This window comes from Chrysochloris asiatica, unplaced genomic scaffold (genome assembly GCF_000296735.1).
Source record: "Chrysochloris asiatica unplaced genomic scaffold, ChrAsi1.0 scaffold00266, whole genome shotgun sequence".
NCBI lineage: Eukaryota > Metazoa > Chordata > Mammalia > Afrosoricida > Chrysochloridae > Chrysochloris > Chrysochloris asiatica.
The window spans coordinates 390,889-412,276 of NW_006408784.1; the positions used below are offsets into that span (position 1 = coordinate 390,889).

Genomic DNA, 21,388 nt, shown 5'->3' on the forward strand with positions numbered 1-21,388 from the left:
GAAGAGCGGAGATGCAAAGGCTTCAAGGGCAGTGTCCTGGAGTGGGATCAGTGAGCAGAAAGGAGGGCCGGCCAGAAGGAGCAAGGGATGGAGACACAGCTCCTCTATGGATTCACCTTCCCCTCAGGAATGCCTGGCTCTGTCCTCAGATGGGTCTGAGCCCAGGAGAAGGGGGAGAAGAGGGCGGTCAGGATACAGCAAGCAGGGGGGCCGAGCCGTGCCAGCTGCCTCCAGGGCCTGGCCCAGAAAGGTTCCCCGCGCCGGTGCGCTGCTGCACCCCAGAGTGGTGACTCTAGTCTCATCTCCAGCCCCAGCTTAGGCGCGGGGCAGGGGCATTTCTTGCTCCAGCCTGAGGCGGGTCCCACATGGCGTGGCCGAGGACCCCGGCAGGGGGCGCTACTGCTCGGTCAGTGAGAGTCGCAGAATGCGCTCCAGCTCCTCCTCCTCCTGGCGCGCGCGCCGTCGCCGCTCCTCCTGCTCCTGAGCCGACAGCTCCATGGCCAACCGCAGCTGCTCATCGTAGCTCTGGAACACGTGGCTGCTGGGGCGTGGACCCGGGCTCCGCCGAGGGCTGGGGCCTGACACAGGGGCCGCTGGAGGTGCAGACTGCCGTTGCGGCGTGGGCGGAGCGCTCCTGGTGATGAGGCAGAGAAGGTAGGTAAACAGGACCGGGAGGCAGCAAGAGGGTGAGGGCAGGGCTGACAAGGCCTCTCACCACTGGAGGTGATGTGTTCTCTGTCACCTGGTATTCACTGATGGCAGCAGATCCCAGCCCTTCAAAACCGTCCTCACCATCCATGGCCACCCAGACCATGACATCCCAAAGGTGGCAGGGACTGAACTCTGCTCCCCACCCACCACCAGAGCACTGTCCCAGAGCCAGGAAAGGGTGTTGGTAGAAGCTATCCTGATACCAGTAGGGTTTGTGGTGGCAGTTTGAAGAAGGTTACCCATCTGACGCACGAGTGGGGTTGGGGTGGGGTGGGTGAATGTGGTGGATATACGTGTTTGTGTGTAGAGTGTAAGACAGTGGGTGGGAGATAGGCATCTTCCTGCTCTTCAGCCAGCACTAACCTGTCCTGTCGTCGACCCTCAAAGGACATAGGGTGGGTTCCCGGCTTGCTGTTGGTGAGTGCCTCCCAGATGGTAACCTGAGGGAGGGATTGAGTCCAGTTAGCGATGATGATGGTGCTGCAGTCCCGGCCCTGTGCAGCCTTGGGGACATACCTGGTCATACTCGCTGCCTGCCTCAAGCAGGCTCTGCTGAATGGCGAACTGCAGTAAGTCATCATCGTCGTCACGGACCACTGACTCCCGCTGGCCACCCAGCACGCTGTAGCCTCGGGGGGCCTCGAACAACGCTGGGGAGATCTCGCAGGCACGACAGGAGGCTGGGGAGCACGGGACTGAGGATGAGGGGTGGGAGGTGCGTCCATCTCACAGGGTTCCACCAGTGGTGGTGCTGCACCCAAGGAGGGTTGGGGCAAGGATTTGGTAGGGTGGATAAGGGAGGACAGGTTCAGAGGGTAGTACAGGGCCTCACTTGTGGAACTGGAGCTGCTGACACTAGAGGAGTCGCTGCCTGGGGAAGGGGTCTCACTGCTAGGGCTGCCTCGCACCGATGGCACTGGCTCATCACAACCATTGAGGTTTCCAAAGGTGATGCGGGCATTGAGGATGTGGAAGATCGGGATTTCTGGGGATGAGGAATCATCATCAGGACCACTGCCTACCCCTTCATACCTCACCACCCCCATCTAAATCCCATCCTCCACAGGCAGGGAGGAGGCTAAGGGGAATTTGAGGAGGGCAGGTCTCACCAATCTTGACCGGGAAGCCAGGAGGCAGGCGCAGAGTGATAAAGTCCCGGAGCTTGGCGAAAAGTGCATTGCTGATGGCCATGAGGTCAATGATGGGGGCCACCTGCTCACACAGGGACAGGGGATGCTCCTCACACAGCCACAGCTTGGCCTTGAACCTGCCCCCCAGATCCCAAGGGGTGAGGGCCATTGCAGGGAGCCATGGTCTCCCAGTACCTCCTGGAAACCCTGCCCTGCCCACCCCGACCCAGCACCCGGGGAGCCTCACTTCTGTGTCTTGGTGGTCAGTTCCATGGGGCGGCCCATGTCACGGTTGCCAAGCTCAAAGCTGGGGTTGAAGTATTCTTCTGCGGTGATGGCAGTGGGGTTGGCTTGGCTCAGAGTCTGAGTGACCAGGGTCTGTACCACATGGGGAGGGGCCCATGAGCCTTCTAGTCTCTGATGCCAGGTTAGCCATTTCGTATCTGTCCCCCCTGCCTTGGGTACTGTGCAAAGGAGGTCCACAGAGCCATACTAAGAAGGATGCCTCCTAGGCCTCTTCTTGAGCCACATCCATACCCCTCCACACAGGAGCAGCCCTGGTACAGACTCACCCCATTTTGGGGGGCCCCATGCTGCTCAGCAATTCCGAGGAAGGACTGCAGAGGTGTCTTACAACCTACAAGAAATGTGGCAGATCAAAGAAAACAATTCTATATACACTTGGGTACCTCATTGGGAGGGACTGTACCGAAGACCTAGTGAGGAGGTTGATTATTGGAGTGCCGGGGGTGCTGATCACTCACACCACATACCCAGGTACCTTCATCTGAAGGTGACAGAGGACTGACTCTTGGGGTCAGGGGACAGAAGTACTGCAAGAACAGCAGGAAGAAAAGTAGGCCTAGGGCCCAGGTTGGTCACACTGGATGGTAAAGTATCTGTCTTTGTGAGCAGTTCTGGGATATGCATATGTATATCTGTGTTTTCCTGCAGGCATTTCCATATTAATGACTTCATTTTGTTCCCTCTGTGAAAGAGGCATTACGTCTTTCCATTTTAGACAGGGTAACTAGAAAAACCAAGTGTGGAGTCAACATACACAGAGAATCAATGGCAAGGTCCCCTTGACGTCTGCCTAGGAGACGTCCCACTAGACAAGAATGGGCAACAAATGATATACATGACATTTTTGTCCTTTTCTTAACTCAATGCAAACATTAGTTATCAATTATAGCATTCTTTCCCATTGAGCTCAGATGTTGAGAATCTTCTTAGCAGTACTCGGGGATTGGCAGCCACTGCCAATCAGTCAGGCTTGGCAATTGAGTTGAAATCTATTTACTGATCCTGAATAGACTATCCTGGCTCTTGCTAGGATGGCAAGAGGGAAGACTGAGGGAGATGCTGAAGTCAGAGCTGGTTCCTTCAGTCCTGTAACACCTTGCACACTTGGCCCTGTCCCATTACCTTTGGCCTTGCCCTTGTGCTGTTCTGAAAGGTGCTCTGTCCGTGTCCGAGTGATGAGCTCCACATTGGATGCTCCATATACCTGGGGGCAGATGGAAAAGGATTCAAAGAGAGCTTTCACATCCTCATCCCCACCCCCTCCAAGGAACACTCCCTCTAAGGAAGGCTCCTGGAGCGGCTGTTTGGTCCAAGCGCCAGACCTTTGGGTAGTAAATACATGAAATCATTCATTTTGTTACTCATTCAACAACCTTTCTTTTTAGGACCTTTTATGTGCCAGTCAAGTCCTGGTGATGCAGTGGTTGATCACTAACTGAAAGACTGGCAGGTTGGAACCAAGGGAGAAAGATGTGGCAGTGTGTTTACATAAAGATCACAACCTTGGAAACGCTATGGGGCAGTTCTACTCTGTCTTCTAGGTTTGCTGAGTCAGAACTGACTTGACAGCAGTGGGTTTGGTTTCCTTTGGGTTTATGTGCCAGCCACTGGGATGAGCATTAGGAACACACCCGACAAGAACCCTGCCCCTTTAGGCTCACAATCTGGTTGGAGAGACAGACAAGAAAAGAGACCATTACAGTATGGTGTGATAACATGCTCTTATGCTGCAGAACATAAGAGAACCAGAGAAGGCTTCCAGGAGGAAACAATGTGTGTAGAACCTTGCACACTGGATATTTGTTGGTCATTGTCCCCATGTGCTAGGTGATGCAGGGGTCTCAGAGTGACAGTCTTCTTCATTTCTGCACTCCAGCCCTGCCACTTTCTGTGAAACCAAGCCCCCATTTCCTTATCATAACATGGGGTTGATAATCCCTACTTCAGCTATGAATATTAAATATTATGGAAAAAGCTCCAGGAACATCCATAAAATGGGAATAATAATACCTACCTCAAAGGGCTGTTGTGAAAATGAGAATAAATAAATATGTATATGTATGTATATATACATGTATACACATACACACGTGTGTGCGTGCATGTGTGTACATATGAAAATAAGTATATACATGTATGTATGTTTAAGATGTCAAAACAGTGCTTTGATCATGAACACAGTAAGTGCTCAATAAACACTGGCTATCCTCATCACTTAAGGAGCTCTGGTAACATTGTTGCTGTTGTTGAATGCTGTTGAGTTGATTCCGACCCATAGCGACCCTGTATAGGGTTTCCAAAGGGCAGCTCGTGAGCTTGAACCACCAATTTTGCAGTTCAAACGATGACTTTGCAGTCTGATGCATTAGCCCACAGCACCACACCAGGACTCCTCTGGTAGCGTAGTGGTTACGAATCAGGCTGCTAACCTCAGGGTCAGCAGTTCAAAACTACCAGCTGTTCCGTGGGAGAAAGATGAGGCTTTCTGCTCCTGTAAAGATTTACAGCCTCGGAAACCCTGTACAGGGTCACTATGGGTCGGAACTGACTCCACACACATACCAACAACAACATCCTCATCATTTGACTCTCAGTCTCGTGCCCTTCTCTCCATTCCGTACTGCCTCTGCACCATCATGGCCGGGAAAACACTGGTTACTTTGCTGCAGACAAGAGTGTGCCTGCTCTGACACCCATGGCCATGGCCTTACCTTGGCTTCGTAACCATTCACCATCTCAGTCTTCTCACTGCGCCAGCCCAGGATGCCAGTCTTGTTCCTAGGGGAAGAGAGTGACCACCAAGCTGAGGCAGGCACTCCAACAGGCTGGCTCCAGGCTGACCAAGGCCATGTCCACTTACCTCTCAAAAGAAATGTTCTTGGTGTCAAGCTGTGTGGTGACGACCGGTGCAGTGACTCGGCTTAGCACCTGCTCTTCTGTGGGCTGGGCAGCAGCCAGCAGCAGTTCACGGTCCTGCCCAGTCAGTGCCAACGTCTCCGTGTATACGACACGCCGGTCATGATCAATCTCCATGACAATGGCACTTGTATCTGCCAGCACAGGACAGCAGGGGGTTGGGATATGGTGCTGTGACCCACCACCACCCCTGCCCCACCTCCTGCCAGGCTGACCTTGGCCCCTGAAGACAAAGCTGCGGTTCCCTCGCTGCCACGTCATGTGGTCAAAGCCCAGGAGTGTGGTGTCTACCCGCAGATTCTGCCCACTCTTCCACACTCTGTAGGTGTCACTAGGGCAGATCTTGGACACCAGGGGTACTGCATGGAAGTAGAGGTCAGAGGTGGCTTTGATTTGCCTGGCCCACTCAGCCTGGGCCAGCTGAGGGCATGGGGCTTGGGGTCAGTGGTGGAATCAGAAGAGAGAGAGAGAGAGGACTGACTGACAAGCTCTCACCCAACAGATGCATATGCACCAATATAGATCCCACTCATCTGTATGCATGGGAGCAAGTGGAGGCCAGAGGCAGGGAGATCTCAGTCACCACAGAGACCCTAGTATACACCATGTGTTAATTCATTCACTTGATCTTTCATTCAGCAACTATTTCCTGATCACCTACTATGTGCCAGACACTATTCCAGTCACTGGACATCAAATATTGAACAAGGGAGAACCCCTGCTTTCTTGGAGCTTACCTTCTGACAAAGAGTGACAGGTAACAAATAAACAAAGTCATTACAGAGTGCAAGAAACAACCATGAAATCAAGAGCATATCAGGAGCAGTCGGAAAGCTAAGCTGAACTGAGAACTAAGAGATGAGAAGTAGTCACGTGAAGAGCTATGGCAAGAATGCTTCAAAGAGAGAGCAGCAAGTGCAGAAACACTGAAGTGGGAAAGTGCCAAGAGAAGGCCCCCTTCAGCCCCTCTTACCCCAGCTAGTGAACTCCCATTTCATCTCCACGTAGAAGTCTTGGGCCTGAAGAATAAAAGGAGAATGGACTAAACCTGTGATAGAAATGGGGTTCAAGGGTAATGATGGGGAAGCTGAGAGGCTGGGCCCCACCTTGCGCAGTTTCTCCAAGAGTACAGGGATGCCTGCCAGCCGCTTCACCACTCGCTGGTAGTCTCGGTATCGCAGTACCAGCTGCACCAACTCCAAGTCCCGGGTACTCACAGCCTCCTGAAGCACTGGGGGAGGGGAAGGCAAGGTCACAAGGCTGGAGCTGCTTAGGGCTCCCTTCAGCCAACCAGAGGCAAAGACATGCTGGGAGAGCCTGGCTGTGGGGCTTGGGTAAGCCAGGGTGCCCACCTGTCCAGCCACTGCGATTCTCCCTGCCCACATCTGCACCATGCGCCAGAAGCACGCGAGCACACTCGAGGTGCCCCAGTGTAGTAGCCAGGTGCAGGGGTGTCCGACCACGGGGATCCAACTGCTCGATGTCCACCTGGATAAGGAATTCAAGATGTAGTCCTGGTCGCCTCTGAAGAAGCCCACCTGAGTCCAATAACCCTTAAGCAAGCAGCAATCTGCTCCTTACTCACCACACAGGGCAACAGAAAAGACTGCAGTGATGAGCTGGGGCCATCCTCCCCCACTATCCATTTAAGTCCCTAAGTTTCCTCCTCGAGGCCAAGAGGCTTGCCTGTGAAGAGTTAGCTTAGGGCTGAAAAGCCATCCAGAGAGGGTACTGGTGAAGGAAGGTGCTTGAGTCAGGGCCCTGGGGGAGGAGGGGTCCTATGTCACACATTTAGGAAGGACCACAAATTTAGATTATAGCCAATATGACTGTACACTGTTAGGGACATAGCCATGGTACAACTTCAAATCGATGTCTTGTGCTTGTGGACACTACGCATGAATATTTTTTATGAATCCTGTCTATTGTTGGGGTCCTGGTGTGACACTGTAGCATAAGCACTGGACTGCTAACCGCAAGCTTGGGGGTTAAACTCACCAGCTGCTCCTTGGTAACCCTATATAGGGTCACTATGAGTCTGAACAACTGCTGCTGCTATGCTGCCATTGGGTAGGTTCTGACCCATAGTGACCCTGTTTAGGGTTTCCAAGGAGCAGCTGGTGAGCTTGAACCACCGACTTTGCAGTTCAAACAGTTTGGCAGTCTGGCGCATTAACCCACAGTGCCACACCAGGACTCCTAACAACAATAACATCTATTGTTATTTTATGATTATAGCATGATTACATTACATGGAATTTTTGTTATCTAATAAAGCATATATGTTTGTTGAATGTAAATATTAAATATATCTAGGAAATATAGTGTACTGACTATGTTCATGCAACTCCTCTTCTCCTTTCCAAAATGTGTTTAAAATGTCAATGAAAGACTTCAACTTCTACCCATAATGGAATAACTAAAATTTCTCTCCCGCCATAAATAAGAAATTATTTCAAAATCTATAAAATAATTGTTTTCAGACATTAGGCAACATGTAGTCCAGGACACTGATGCCTGAGAGAAGGAAACAAACAAGAGAAGCCTATGATTGCTCTGAATTTCTGCCTGCAGGAACATTCCAGACTGTACTTCAGAGAGGGGAATCCCCAGCAAAGCATGGTGGTCTTGCTGAGTTGAGGAGACAGACAGGGATTCAAGAAAGTTCAGGTGGCTAGAAGCTACATGTAGGGGAGATTTTCACAGAGGAGTGAGCTAAACTATACAAAAAAAAAAAGCTGCAAAATTCTGATTGGGGTCCCTTTGAGTCTTTGCTGAATACTAAACTTTACATGTTAGGTTGAAACTCAACAAGACAATGCAAAGAGGAGTTCACCCAGGGCAGGGAGACATTTGAGCTCCAACCAGTTAGAGTAGAGAGTCAGTGCTGATCATACAGAATATTCAATACAGATCTCAGAAAGATTCTGCTTTAGTAATAGAGCCAAACTATCTCTAAAGAAAAAGTTCACCTGATGTGGTACTGTAGGATAAGCACTGGGTTGCTAATTACACAGTCAGCAATTCAAACCCACCAGCCACCCCTCGGAAACCCTACGCAGAGTCACTATGAATTGGAACTGTCCTGATGGCACTTAACAACAACATACCAAATTTCACAATAACGAAAGATTAAAAATAAACCTCACAGTAATCAAACTGATTTGAAAGTAACTCAATTTAGTCTTCCAGGACAAAGTCTAACACATTTTAAAGGGAGACAATAAAGTCCAGATGCTTAACATCATAACATTTACAAATGTCCAACATCTAATTAAAAAATACTAGACACTCCAAGAAGGAAATATAACCTATAACCAGAAGAAAATTAATTTAGTAGAAACAGACACAGAAATCATAAAGATGATGGAATTAGGTCAATATGCTCAAGAGTTTTTTAAAAAATGCATAAGATGTTCATGAGGAGAAAAATGGAAGATACAATAAAGAACCAAACAGAATTTCTAGAGATAACAAACAAGTACAGTATCTACAGTGAAAAATTCATTGGATGGGACTAACAGCAAATTATAAAGTACAGAATTTTAAAATGCACTGAACTAGAAGACACAGCAATACAACTCATCAAACTAAAGCACGGAGAGAGGCCAAAACAGGACTGACAAAAATCAGCAGCGCCTCAGTGACCTGTGAGGCATTATCAACCATGCTAACATATGTGTAGTTAGAATCCCAGAGTAGGGACAAAGAGATAACGGCCACGATTTTCCAAATTTGATGAAAATTATAAATCCACAGAACCAAGAAATTCAATTAACTCCAGATAAAATAAGCACAAATTCACATGGTAGTCAAATTGAATACTGAAAAGTAGTGATAAAAACGAAGTCTTAAAAAGTAGGCATAGAAAAGAGACACATTATGTATGGAAGAACAAATACAGGTATGTGTTGCTTAACATCCGTTTGAACAATGTCCAATGCATCCATAGTCCCATAAAGGTTTTGTTGTGTGTGTGTTTTTAAGGAAAGCAGCTATCCTTTTCTTTATTATTTCCCCTTAACAACTTTAAAGACCCCAAACCCAGACTCTTGCAGCACTGGGCCACAGGTGGGATATAGGCAGGTGGAGCAGAGAGCATGACTCTCAGACTTTGTCCAACAGGCAGGGGGGAGAGCAAATAGAGTTGGTCCCACTCCACTCTCTTCCTCTTTGCTTCTTTTCTTTCTGCTCCCGTTATCACCATCTTAACCAACATCACTGCTTATTTCTCCAGCTTCCACCAGCAGCTCCAATAGCAACAGCATCAGCAGCAACAGCAACAAGGATAATTATAAATGGGCTCCCATAAGGTTTTAATATGTCTTAATCTGTGTTTTCTTGAGAAAAAAACAAAACAGCAAAGCATATATACGCACACCTGGCATGACGCTGTAGGGTAAGCACTGGACTGTGAACCACAAGGTCGGTAATTCAAGCCCATCAGCTGCTCCTCAGAAACCCTATACAGGGTCACTATGAGTTGGAACCAACTCAGCAGCACTCAACAACAACAACAAAAGAGATATTTATATCAAGAAAATGGCTCATGCATTTGCAAAGGTGGGCAGATCCCAAACCCACTGATCAGATGTCAGGCTGCAGGTCTGAGTCACAAAGTTGCAGGGCTGATGAACCATGATTAGCAGGTCAGATGGCAGACAGGCAGGTCAGGCAGGGTAAGAAGGCTAGTTGGTGACTACCAGGATCAACAGGGAATAGAACAAGGTCACTGGCTCTAGACCAAACAACCAGAGGTTGGATAACAAGCTTTGCTTTTGTGTCCAATATACTGGAAGCCGGCCACAGCCTTTAGGAAGTTTCCTTTCAGTTGAATGGCTGCTCATAGCTTATTTCTTCATGGAGAATTACTACATTTTAACTGCCAAGCTTACTAACTCCACAGCAAATGAAGTGTGGCAAGGGACCCATGTTCATGGAATTCACTGGGAATCTTGGCCCAGTCAAGTTGACACAATACCTTAACTGTCATACCCCACCCCTTGTCAACTTGGCAACTGAACATAGCTCCTTTAACCATACACATTATCTCTAAATAAAGACAATTACAAAGTTATATTCGCTCCTAACACGACACAACTAACATGTGTAACCACTGAAAATACAATGATCCCATTTACATCTCATATTTTACAAATGAACAAAGCAAAAATATCTGATGAACGCATACAAGGAAAAAATACTTATAACAATTATATAGTCCTTATTTCTGCAACCGGTCACATGCCTGTAGCTGGAAAAACTACCTTCTTCCACTACCCATTCTATATTCCCTTTGCCCTCAGCAAACACCTTAGCTGGTTGTGGTTCTTTGCCTGGTGGAGTAAACCAAACCTTCATTCCTGAAGTGTCTGAGCTATTAGTCATATTAGAGTTGTGTAGTGCTGTAGTTTACCACTGACTTTAATCACAGGGCATGGTAATACTAAGAGATGTCCTAAGGAATCTCCTGTATTCCACACATATTCTTTATTATATAGTTAATGTCAACCCAATTTCCCCTTGTTAGTATCAATCACATATTCAATACAGTAACTCCCTTCTTTGCCAGTTGATCCAGAGGCATGAGGAGCCCAAAGTAGTCAGGGGACATTTTTAACTTCCAGTTCAATGGAATCAATGTTGTGTCTCCAGATGGGAGTATTCTTCTCTTTGGAATGAAGATGTCCAGAGCTAAAGAGCATAGAGTCACAGGGACAGGAAACAAAAATTTTGTGAATGGATCACTAGGAGTATTAGTGAGTAGTGACACTCCCCCTTCCATCCCTTGTTTCCTGGACCTGTGAATCCTGGCTGTTGGAGAAATAGCATAATATATTGGACACTGGTTTAAAGCACATACAAGCCTCCTGGAGAACACTGCCCCAATCCTGCAAGGTATTGCCACCTGTTGTTGTTAGGTGCCATCGAATCGGTACCAACTCATAGCGACCCTATGCACAACAGAATGAAACATTGCCCAGTCCTGGGGCAGCCTCACTATTCTTGCCATGCTTGAACCCATTGATGCTGCCACTTTGGCAATCCATCTCACTTGGGTTCTTCCTCTTTTTCTCTGACCCTCTACTCTACCAAATATGATATCTTTCTCCAGCATCTGGTCTCTCCTGATAACATGTCCGAAGTATGAGAGATGAAGTTTGGCCATGCTGGCCTCCAAGGAGCACAATAGCCAGCTGTACTTCTTTCTGCCAACACAGATTTGTTGGTTCTTGGGGCAGCCCATGGCACTTTGAATATTCTCCTCCAATACCACAACTCAAAAGCATCAATTCTTCTAAGGTCTTCCTTATTCACTGTCCAGCTTTCACATGCATATGAGGTTATTGAAAATACCATGGCTTGGTTCAGGCGTACCTTAGTCCTCAAGCTGACATCTTTGCTCTTCAACACTTTAAAAAGGTCTTGTGCAGCAGATTTGCTTAATGTAATACGTTGTTTGATTTCTTGACTGCTGCTTCCATGAATGTTGATAGTTGATCCAAGAAGAATGAAGTCCTTGACAACTTCAATCTTTTCTCCATTGATATGAATGTTGTCTATTGGTCCAGTGGTGAGGATTTTTGTGTTCTTTACATTGAGATGCAACCCATACCAAAGGCTGTGCTCTTCAATCTTTATCAGTAAATATTCCAAGTCCTCTTCACTTTAAGCAAGCAAGGTTGTATCTGTATATTGCAGGTTGTTAATGAGTCTTCTAATCCTGATGCCAGATTTTTCTTCATATAACCCAGCTTCTTGGATTGTTTGCTCAGCATACAGGTTGAGAAAGTATGGTGAAAGAATACAACCCTGTCACACACCTTTCTTAATTTTAAACCATTCAGTGTTGCCATGTTCTGTTCAAACAACTGCTTCTTGGTCCATGTACAGATTCCTCATGAGCACAATTAAGTGTTCTGCAATACTCATACTCATTGCCACCTACCTGGTATCATATTTGTGTCTTTAAAAGGTCATTCTATCATCCAGTCAAGGAGCTCTGGTAGCGTAGTGGTTACGAATCGGGCTGCGAACCTTAAGGTCAGCAGTTCGAAACTACCAGCTGCTCCGCGGGAGAAAGATGAGGCTTTCTACTCCCGTAAGGATTTACACCCTCGGAAACCCTGTACAGGGTCGCTATGGGTCGGAACCGACTCGAAGGCACTTAACAACAACAACAACAAATCATCCAATCAAGCCAGCTATTCAGGATGATGAATATGATAAAACCAGTGAATTTGAATCCCATGAGCATGGGTCCCTTGCCACACTTCATTTGCAGTTCAAACGGCTTTGCAGTCTGGTGCATTAACCCATAGCACCACACCAGGATTCCTGTGTATATGCTGGTGTTGTTGTTAAGTGCCTTTGAGTTGATTCCGCCTCATAGCGACCCTGTATAGGGTTTCCAAGGAGCAAGTGGTGAGCTTGAACCACCGATCTTGCAGTTCAAAGGACTTTGCTGTCTTGACACAGTAGCCCACAGTGCCACACCAGGACTCCATATATATTAGGAGAGGTTTATATCAAGGAAATGGCTCACACAGTTGTAGAGGTGGACAAGTCCCAAGTCCACTGGTCATATGTCAGGCTGCAGACTTCTGACTCATGTTGCTGCAGGAGTGATGAACCAAGATTGGCAGGTCAGATGACAAGTAGGCAGGTCAGGCACGTAAGAGGGCTAGCTGCTGGTGACTCTCAGGCAATAAATCAGGCCACTGGCTCAAGTCCAAAGAACCAGAGATTGGATAACAAGCCAGATGCAGAATCCAGACCCAGCAGAAAAGGAAGGAAACTTTGCCTGAGTGTCTAATATTTTGGAAGCAGGCCATACATACCCCCAGAAAGTTTTCTTTCAATTTATTGGTTGCTTATAGCAGATCTCATCGTGGAAAATTACTACATCTAACTACCAAACCACTACGAATCCTGGCCAGTCAAGTTGACACAAAACCTTAACTATCACATATGGTGTTCACAAATCTTGTAACATTGTATTTCATGGAACATACTGTGGATGTTAAGTGACAGATAACTGTATGGGAAAACAGACTTCCCATTGGAAACAATGTAAGCCAGAAGACAATGGAAAAACATCTTTAAAGTGCTGAAAGAAAAATTTGTTGTTAAGTGCTGCTGAGTCTGTTCCAATTAATAGCGACCCTGTATAAGGTTTCTGAGGAATGGAGAGAAAAACTATCAACCTAGAATTCTATATCCAGTGAAAATATCCTTCAAAAGTTAAAGGAAAGTAAAGATTTTCTCATACCAATGAAAGCTAAGATAATTTGTCACCAGAAGACATGCAAGAAATATTAAAGGAAGTTCTTCAGGTGGAAAGCAAACAGCACCAAATGGAAACTCAGAACTACATAAAAGAATGAAGAGTGTCGGAAAGGTAAATTTGTAGGCAACTATGAAAATGTCAGTAAAATGTTTAAAACCCATGATAATAAGGAGAAAAAAATGTCAGCATACGTGGAAAGCGTCCAGGGGCATCACAATTAACTTAGGGGAACAAAGGAAGCTAGAACCTATGCATTCACAGAGGGGAACCCCCCACATATAGCAAGATCACCTTCCTCCCACCTCAAGATTTTACAAGTTTCAGGGTCTGCACGCAGTGGGAATGGCAGAGTTTAAGAGTGAGGTACAGGCTAAAGTGTCATGAGAACTGGAGATACCTGAGCCCATGGACAAGGACATAGCCACAAAGGGCTAGATCCGAGAGTGAAGCATCCAGCTGACAGGAAATGAGGGGAGACACACAAGAATGCCCAAACTTGTAGATCATACCCATTCGACCTAGCTTCAATGGCTTGATAATCAGAACTTGACTAGAGGAAGATAAAAAAAATTTTTTTTGGATAAAGGAAACAAGTGTAAATTGCTATAATTTGATGAACTTGGCCTATACTTATGGATGTAGTACCTCAAAATACCAACTGAGAGGGAAGGAGTTTTCATCAAGTATCAATCCTATCCCCTCTGCACACAGGGTTGATAGGGTCAGGCAACTTAGACACTGGCTACCTAAAAAGGGGAAGGAGAGGCTATAAAGGCACGAAGTGACTGGCTTACAAGGTTTCAAGAGGGAGTTTAGTTTCAGAATGTGTGGGGGAAGGTAGACTCCCTACTGAATAGTTTTCATCTTGTCTAGACAGATTTGGTGAAAGGAGATGGGAATAAGATTCTTATGATTCAATAGTGAGTAACTGTTATCATGACTGCAACTGTCACAACTGTAAAGGTAGTAGTTTTTAACAAAAGAGGGAGAGAGGAGTAGATAATCTTAAAGTCCAGGAACAGAGAACCCTAGGCCCATCAAGGTAGAAGAACATGAATGGAATGTGGGAGCCTATCCAGATAAGTAGTGATACCAGAGATGGAAGCAGAGATGGAGACATGGAGAGAAGGAGCCGCTGAGGACTCTGGATTCATGGAAAGAGGAAGGCTGTGTGATTGCAGCCAGGAGGCAGGCTTGCAGAATGTGTCCTTTGGTTGTTTAAATGATTATATATTCTTGTTTTTGTGTAAATTCCCCCTGCCCCCAAAAAACAAGAGGGAATAGAAGCAAATACTATTGAATGGTGATGAACAGCGGAGATTGTAATCATTGCAATGAAACAATGAGTGTAAAACTGATGTTCTCCCAAACTATCACTCAATTCACAATAAAAACATTATTTAAAAAAAAGAAAAAAGAATGAGGTAAAGGAAGTAATACAGGGTAGTTGGTAAAGTTGGGAGACACACCCTTCCCCTACCACAGGACACTATAGGTTTATTCTCTGTAGAAATTGAACCTGAGATGCACCAGACTCAGAGATATTAGTCAGAGCAGAGAATGAGGCTGCAAATTGGGGACCTGAGTGAATGTCTACATAATGACAATAAAACACCAGGTCCTTTCCCTGGCTCAGCTCCTGAAACTCTGACAACCAGACTGCACACACCACTACCCCATCCTACACCTGACAGAAGATTAGAGAAACTAAAGACACCAAAGACCTCTGATACAGTGAAAAGGCCTGCTTGACATACCATCATCTGATAGAATCCATGCATCAATAAGCTCCAGGCCCCACTGTTCAATATGCACTAACAACCAACAGTAACTGGACATTTGAAGGGAGCCTCCCACAGGAAAGAGAAAACTAAGTGAATGGAGTTACCATTTACTATGATGGGAGAAGTAGGGCAGGTGCAGCTGTGCAGGAATAGCTGAAGTGTAGAAAGCAAGGGAGAGAGAAAGGGAAGTTATGGGAGGTCAGGACGTGCCATTTTGTTGCATGAACTCAATTTCCCAATTTTCTGAAGATGTAAATTACTATTTTGTCCAAAGAAGATTTCTTCTGTTCCCTACACTGATTGTGTTTTCTTTTGGATTTTTAACATCTATTTGTATATTTTGGTGTGGTGCTGTAGGATAAGCACTGGACTGCAAACCACAAGGTCATCAGTTTAAACCCACCAGCTGCTCTTTAGTAACCCTGTATGAGTGGCTATGAATTAGAACCAACTCAATGGTACTTAACAACAACCTTGTTTTAATTTTCACCCAACATTAAATCACTCACTCATTTTTTCACTGTCTTCCACTGACTGGATCTTTCAGAAATATATTGCCAGAACCTTTCTTCCGAGGTACCTCTGAGTAGATTCAAACTGCAAATCTTGACAGCTAATAGCTGAACATGTAATTGTTTGTGCTATCCAAGGACTGAATAAATGACTGTATTGAAAGGACATGCATGAAGAAGGGAAGGCAACATAAAGTGCAAAAATGATAAACTAAGAAATAGCCACATAATTTTATTATTTCTAATAATAGAGCTAAATAACTGAAGAAACAGCTCCAAGAATTCAAAGTGGTCACATCTGGGGAATGAGATCAGGAGGTGGGAAAGGTAGAGCGAGAATGCTGTTTTTAAATTTTCAAACTACTGTTTCCAGCAACAGTTAAATATTTTAAGGCCAGTATGAACACCTTTGTCAAAAATGAAACATTTGAAATTATTTATATACTCTTTGTAGCCCTGTGTTGGCATTTCTGAATTTTTAAATATACTACAAACAGTGAAACAAAAAAAGTGTCCCTGGTCCTCTCAGACCCCTGAGAGGCTGTAACTTGGAGATGTGAACTGTGACCAGGGTCCCCTGCTGCCTCTCCACACCTGCTCCCTCAAAAGGAGGGGTAGCACATGTATCTTTTGCTGAGCTGTGCTCTTCAGCCCACAGCCTGGGTAGAGCTTGAAGCAGTAGATGACCCACAGACCCTGAGCTGGCTAGGAAAACCAGGAGACCTTCCTGTGGGGCCCCCAAGACTATGCTGAGCCATCCAAGAGTCCCATCTGCCCTGTCCCAGATGCTGCTTCAGATGATAATAAGGCCCTAGGGAGCTGGCAGGAAACCCTGTCTGGCCCCAGGGCTCCAGATGCTGCCTGCTCCCTCCTCCTCTGGTGTCTCAGCTCCAGACATTTGAGAGATGCTGCCCTACCCCAATTGCATCCTCAGGGGCTTACCCCAAGAGCTTCCCAACATAGACCCCACATACGTCTGGTCATAAACCAAACCCAGCCAAACCATGGCAGACTGACTCACAGCAGCCTCATAGGATAACGTACCAATGAGCTTCAAAAATGCTGTGAGATGTTCGTACGAAAATGGACTTAAAAGATAATAAAACTAACTCTTTGAAGTCCTCTTAAAGAACTGCCCAATAGGGCTTCCAAGACTGTAAACCTTACAGAAGCGATTACCCCATCTTTCTCCCACAGAGTGGATGGTAGGTTTGAACTGCCAACTTTTTGGTTAGCAGCTGGATGTTTTCACCACTGCACTACCAGGGCTCACTGCCCAGCCATAACCCACCAGCCCACCAATGATTCTGACTCATAATGACCTTGTCTAGGGTTTGTGGAAGCTGTAACTCTTTACAGGAACAGAAAGCCTCATCTTTCTCTCGTGGAAGTGACTGATGGGTTTGAACTGCCAGCCTTGCCATTAGCACTCCAGTGTTGACCCTACAGCACCACCAGGGCTCCTTACCCAGCCATAAAGAAGTCCTTAAAAAAAGCTCCAAGGAACTCATCCCCCACCCTCTTCTCACTGCCAGTCTACAGCAGGGCCTACAGTGCAAATGGCATTTTGCCCTGGGTCCCGGTGGGAGAATTCATGAATCTCCTCAGCAAAGGTTTACAGCTATTTAACTACTGGAATGAAAAGGTTTCCTGTGAAACCCAACACCCCATCCTCCCTACCAAAGCCAGGATGGAAAGAATCAAGAGAATGGAAACTCCTCACCCAGCAGGTCTCTGCTAAAGTCAAAAGCTGGGTTCTCTGGAGCTTAGTTGGAATTCTTTGGGAAGAGTCTCCCTGCCTCCTCTCAGGCACGTGCGTGCATGTATGCATGCACACACACACACACACACACACACCTGTGCACAGGTACCATAGGAATGCACATTCACACATATGAGTACTTCTACCTTCACATACATAGTACAAGTGTACACCTAAATGTACAAGCACATGTGTGCCCACCTGCCCTCTGGCTCTATAGGAGTCTCCTTGTGTATACCTCACAGGTTCATCAACAGCATGTTTGCACACACATATCCTCACACCCACAAGCACTGTTGTTGAATCGGTTGTGACTCATAGCAGCCCTGTATGTATTTTTCTGATAGGTACAGCATGAACAGAATCCTTTTGTCAAGCGAAGTCTTAAAAGGCCACAAATGTGTACACTAAACGTGTGCTGAGGAAGAGGGGTGAGGGGTCATGAGCCTGGGGCCTCACCTGTTCATACTTCAGCTCCTTTCCCTGACTCCTTCCTTTCCCCATTCCTGGAGCCTGGTTTGGTCATTACTTTTCAGCTCTCCCACCTAACATGGAGTGTAGGAACAAGTATGCCTGAGCTCACTCAAGGGCAAGGGAGGTGGGGTGTTCCCTCAAGGTGAATAGGAGGCCATAGGGGTCAGGGACAGCACCCTGATGACTGACTCCCTCTGCCCCTTCCATCCTATTCCACATGGCCCCTTCCCCTCTTCACTGAGTAAACTGATTTTTTGGGTTTTGGGGTTTGTGGCTCTGTCTCCTGATTTATAAGCTATGATGATATGCTACACCCAGGATTGCCTACTTTGGATCACAGGTTCCCCCTGAGGTCCTGGATGTCATCAGTAGTCTTGGTGGGAGAGTGATTGTCTGAATGTCCAGGAATTTCACAGTCCAGTCATCCTACCGCCGAATCTTAACTGCCTCGAGGTCAGAAAGCTGAGAGCAGGAAGGAGGGCCATTGTGGAGGCAGTTCCAGGAAGAGAAAAAAGGTCTCTCTCCCTGGACTCACAACCCAGGTGGAAAGCCCTTTTCTGGCCCACTGCAAAGTGCCTGCTCCCCTTAGCCCTCCTCCTGACACAAGCACCTTCCATAAGGAGCTATGCATTCTAACACCGTCTCCTGGGGAGCACCAGAGACTCATGACTCCAGATCTAGGACCAGGGCCAGCTGGCTGTGCCAACCTCAGGGCTGTACCAGGCAAGGGGAAACTGGCACACCCACTGGCCTACTACCCTCCCCCCCTCCCTCCCAACTTGGCAGGGGCCTGAGTGTACACGGCAGAAAGCAAGAAAGCAAGGCACTAAGCAACCATTGTAGTGCCAGGTGCCACTAGTTGTGGTCATGCACCCTTTCCTTTACCAAATAAACACTACCAAGCATCTACTATCTGCTCATCATTCCTGGCTTCCAGCTCTCAAATAGCTAACACACATGGGGCTGAGCAAAACCCATTAACTTGCTCTGAAGCCTTTCATGCTACCCTTCTCCTCAGCCAAGCTTGCTCACCGGAGGGCCTCTGTTGGCTTTCTTGGAGTGAAGAAAAGGCAGCTATGCCAAGAGGATACAGGAGAAACCTGGCTGCTGTGGACTTGAGGGAAGCCTGGCTGGTTTTGGTATGGCTGCTGACAGGAGCACCAAAGGCCAGGGACCCCCAGCTGGGATGCCAGGGAGCTAAAGGAACTTCCATTCTGATGTAAAGCAGGAGCCCCACACCCATCCCCTACAGGGAACACTCAGGTTGGGTATCCTCAGCTCTCCCTGGGGTGGGGTAGGGGGAAGCCTGATGCCCTAAGGACTATGCAGGCACATTTGGATGCAAGCATCTCTTGGGGTCTGCCCTAGAGTAGGGGTATAGGCAGGGGCTCTCCCACCCATACTACCTTTCTTGAATTTCCCAAAGGGAAGGAGAGAAATGACCCAGGTTTTTTGTGTCTGGACAAGGGTTAACTTCAGCCAGTGCCCTATATTTCCCTGGCCTGGTTCGAGCTCAAACGGTGTCCATTTCAAGGAGACACTAGCTCACCAGGGCAAAGGGAGGAGAGGGTTCAGGAGGGTGGAACGGTGGTGATCCTGGTGCCTAGTTTCTGTGTCAGTTTTGGGGGAGAAAAGGGACACACAGTGAGTCCAAACTGCTTCTACCTGCAGCCGACCCCAGTGCCATCTACCCCAACCTCATCCCAGCAAGATGGCTGCTGATCTCAGCCCATCCGTCAGAGAGGCCTGGGTGTGTCTTTTCTTCCAGGGCATTGGCTTCCCTCAAGTCCCACCCCTCAAGCAAGAGAGTGGGATTGAGGCATTCTAGAGATTCAGCCACTAGCCTTGTTTTACAATCCTTGAACCATTAGGAAGTTCCTCTGAGGTCCAATTTAAATCCCTCCAGCTGTACCCTCTGTGGAGGTGTGTCCCTAAGGAGAGGAAAGTACAGAGGAGCCAAGAAGAGACCCTCTTGGGCTGTCTTGTGTCTTAGTACTCTGCACACGACACTGTCACTCCCTGTTTACACACCAGAGCAAAAACTCCATAAGGGCAGGTTATGCTTTGTTCATCTTTGTTTCCATAGGGTCTAGTGTCCTTTTATCAAACCTCTTAGGGCTGCAAACCACTTCTTTTAGGATGGATAAATGGAGACACGGTCTGAGGAGCAACTGGGAGAGTCTTTGCGTAAGTGGAGATAGAAAGGAGTGGACCCCCAGACCAGTCCAGATGCTTGGAGGCTCACGTCATTGCAACATTTACTGGACTATGCTGGACTGTGACTCAGGAAGTGACCCTCCAAAGATATATAGTCCCAAGGAGGACAACTCCTGAGCTAACCACTCTCAGGGCCTCAAACAGGGAGGTCCCAGCTGAAGCAACCCAGGACAGGTCCCTCATCCAAGGTGTCCAGGCAACAAGGGCTTAACCACTTGGCCCCATGACACGGGCAGAGCTGGGCATCATCAATGACCTGTGCCTGCCTTGGCCCTAAAGAATAGTCAAGAGACCCCACCCTGTCTTTCTTCTTGGACACCACTGCCTAGCCTAAAGCTGGCTGACCCACTTGACTCTCATTGACTAAAAGGAATCAGGGGACCCAGTGTGTCCACAACCTCAAGTCCTGTGGCTAGTGCTCTCCAGCTTCGCTCTGAGCCTAGAAGACAGGCCCCAGCACTAGAGGGAAGGAGAGCGCCTTTCAGAACCTGGACAAGGCCCCTCTGAGCCTCACCACAAGGGTGACTTTTTCCTTATTCCCCATTCCTAAGCCAGGCTCTGAAGGACCCAGGCTCTCTGCACAGTCTCAAGGAAACAGAGAAAGCGCTTGACACGAGGTTAGGGGCATTGGATGGCGCTAGAATGCCTGAGAGTGTCACACAGTCTCCATGATTGACCTTTAGCCCCCTCCCTATCCAGGCCTTTCCCACCTCCGCACGTTCACGCGGGAGGTGTCCCTGCTTGGTTGAGTGGGGTGGATTCTCACCACATGGAACACAGACGACTAAGCAATCTTTCCCCCACACCCCTTCCTACCCCAACGGAAGAGGGACACAGTGCTCCTACCCTAATCTAGGAGGATTCGGAACACGTGTGGGCTGCCTCTCTCGGTCAGAGGGGAGCCGGGCGGGGGTCACTCCCATCACCCTCTCAGGTCAACAAATACAAAAGCCGCGGCCGCGAACAAAGAAGCTCTGCAAACTCGCGGGTGAGGCGGGACACCCCGCGCCGCGCCCCCTCCCCACGCCAGGCGGGCGTGCCTGGTCGCAGGGTCCAGGCAGCGCCCCGACGGCGCTCTTACCTGACCGGCACGGACCTCCTTCTCCAGCTCGCGGTAGCGATTATGCCACACGAGGTAGTGCAGCGGATACTTGCCCTCGGGCCCCTTCCTGGCGGAGGCGTTAGCAGGGATCATCGCCCGCTCCTCATGCCGGGGCCGCGGCGCCCGGCCCGGGAGGAGGGACGGCGCCGGAGCCGGGGCGCGAGGCCGCGGGGCGGGGGGCCAG

General features: G+C 47.9%; 1 protein-coding gene across 1 annotated transcript; it reads right to left on the bottom strand.

Moving 5' to 3' along the window:
* Positions 1-396: 396 nt before the first annotated feature.
* Positions 397-21,297, bottom strand: ANKRD13B (ankyrin repeat domain 13B). The gene is made up of 15 exons (XM_006874180.1): positions 21,184-21,297; positions 6,416-6,551; positions 6,170-6,294; positions 6,037-6,082; positions 5,279-5,422; positions 5,008-5,197; positions 4,859-4,925; positions 3,270-3,351; positions 2,414-2,478; positions 2,089-2,219; positions 1,821-1,978; positions 1,544-1,696; positions 1,228-1,391; positions 1,075-1,151; positions 397-634 (listed from the first exon to the last, which is right to left on the bottom strand). Exons 1-15 carry the CDS (start codon positions 21,295-21,297, stop codon positions 397-399), a joined length of 1,890 nt encoding a protein of 629 aa, XP_006874242.1.
* Positions 21,298-21,388: the final 91 nt, after the last annotated feature.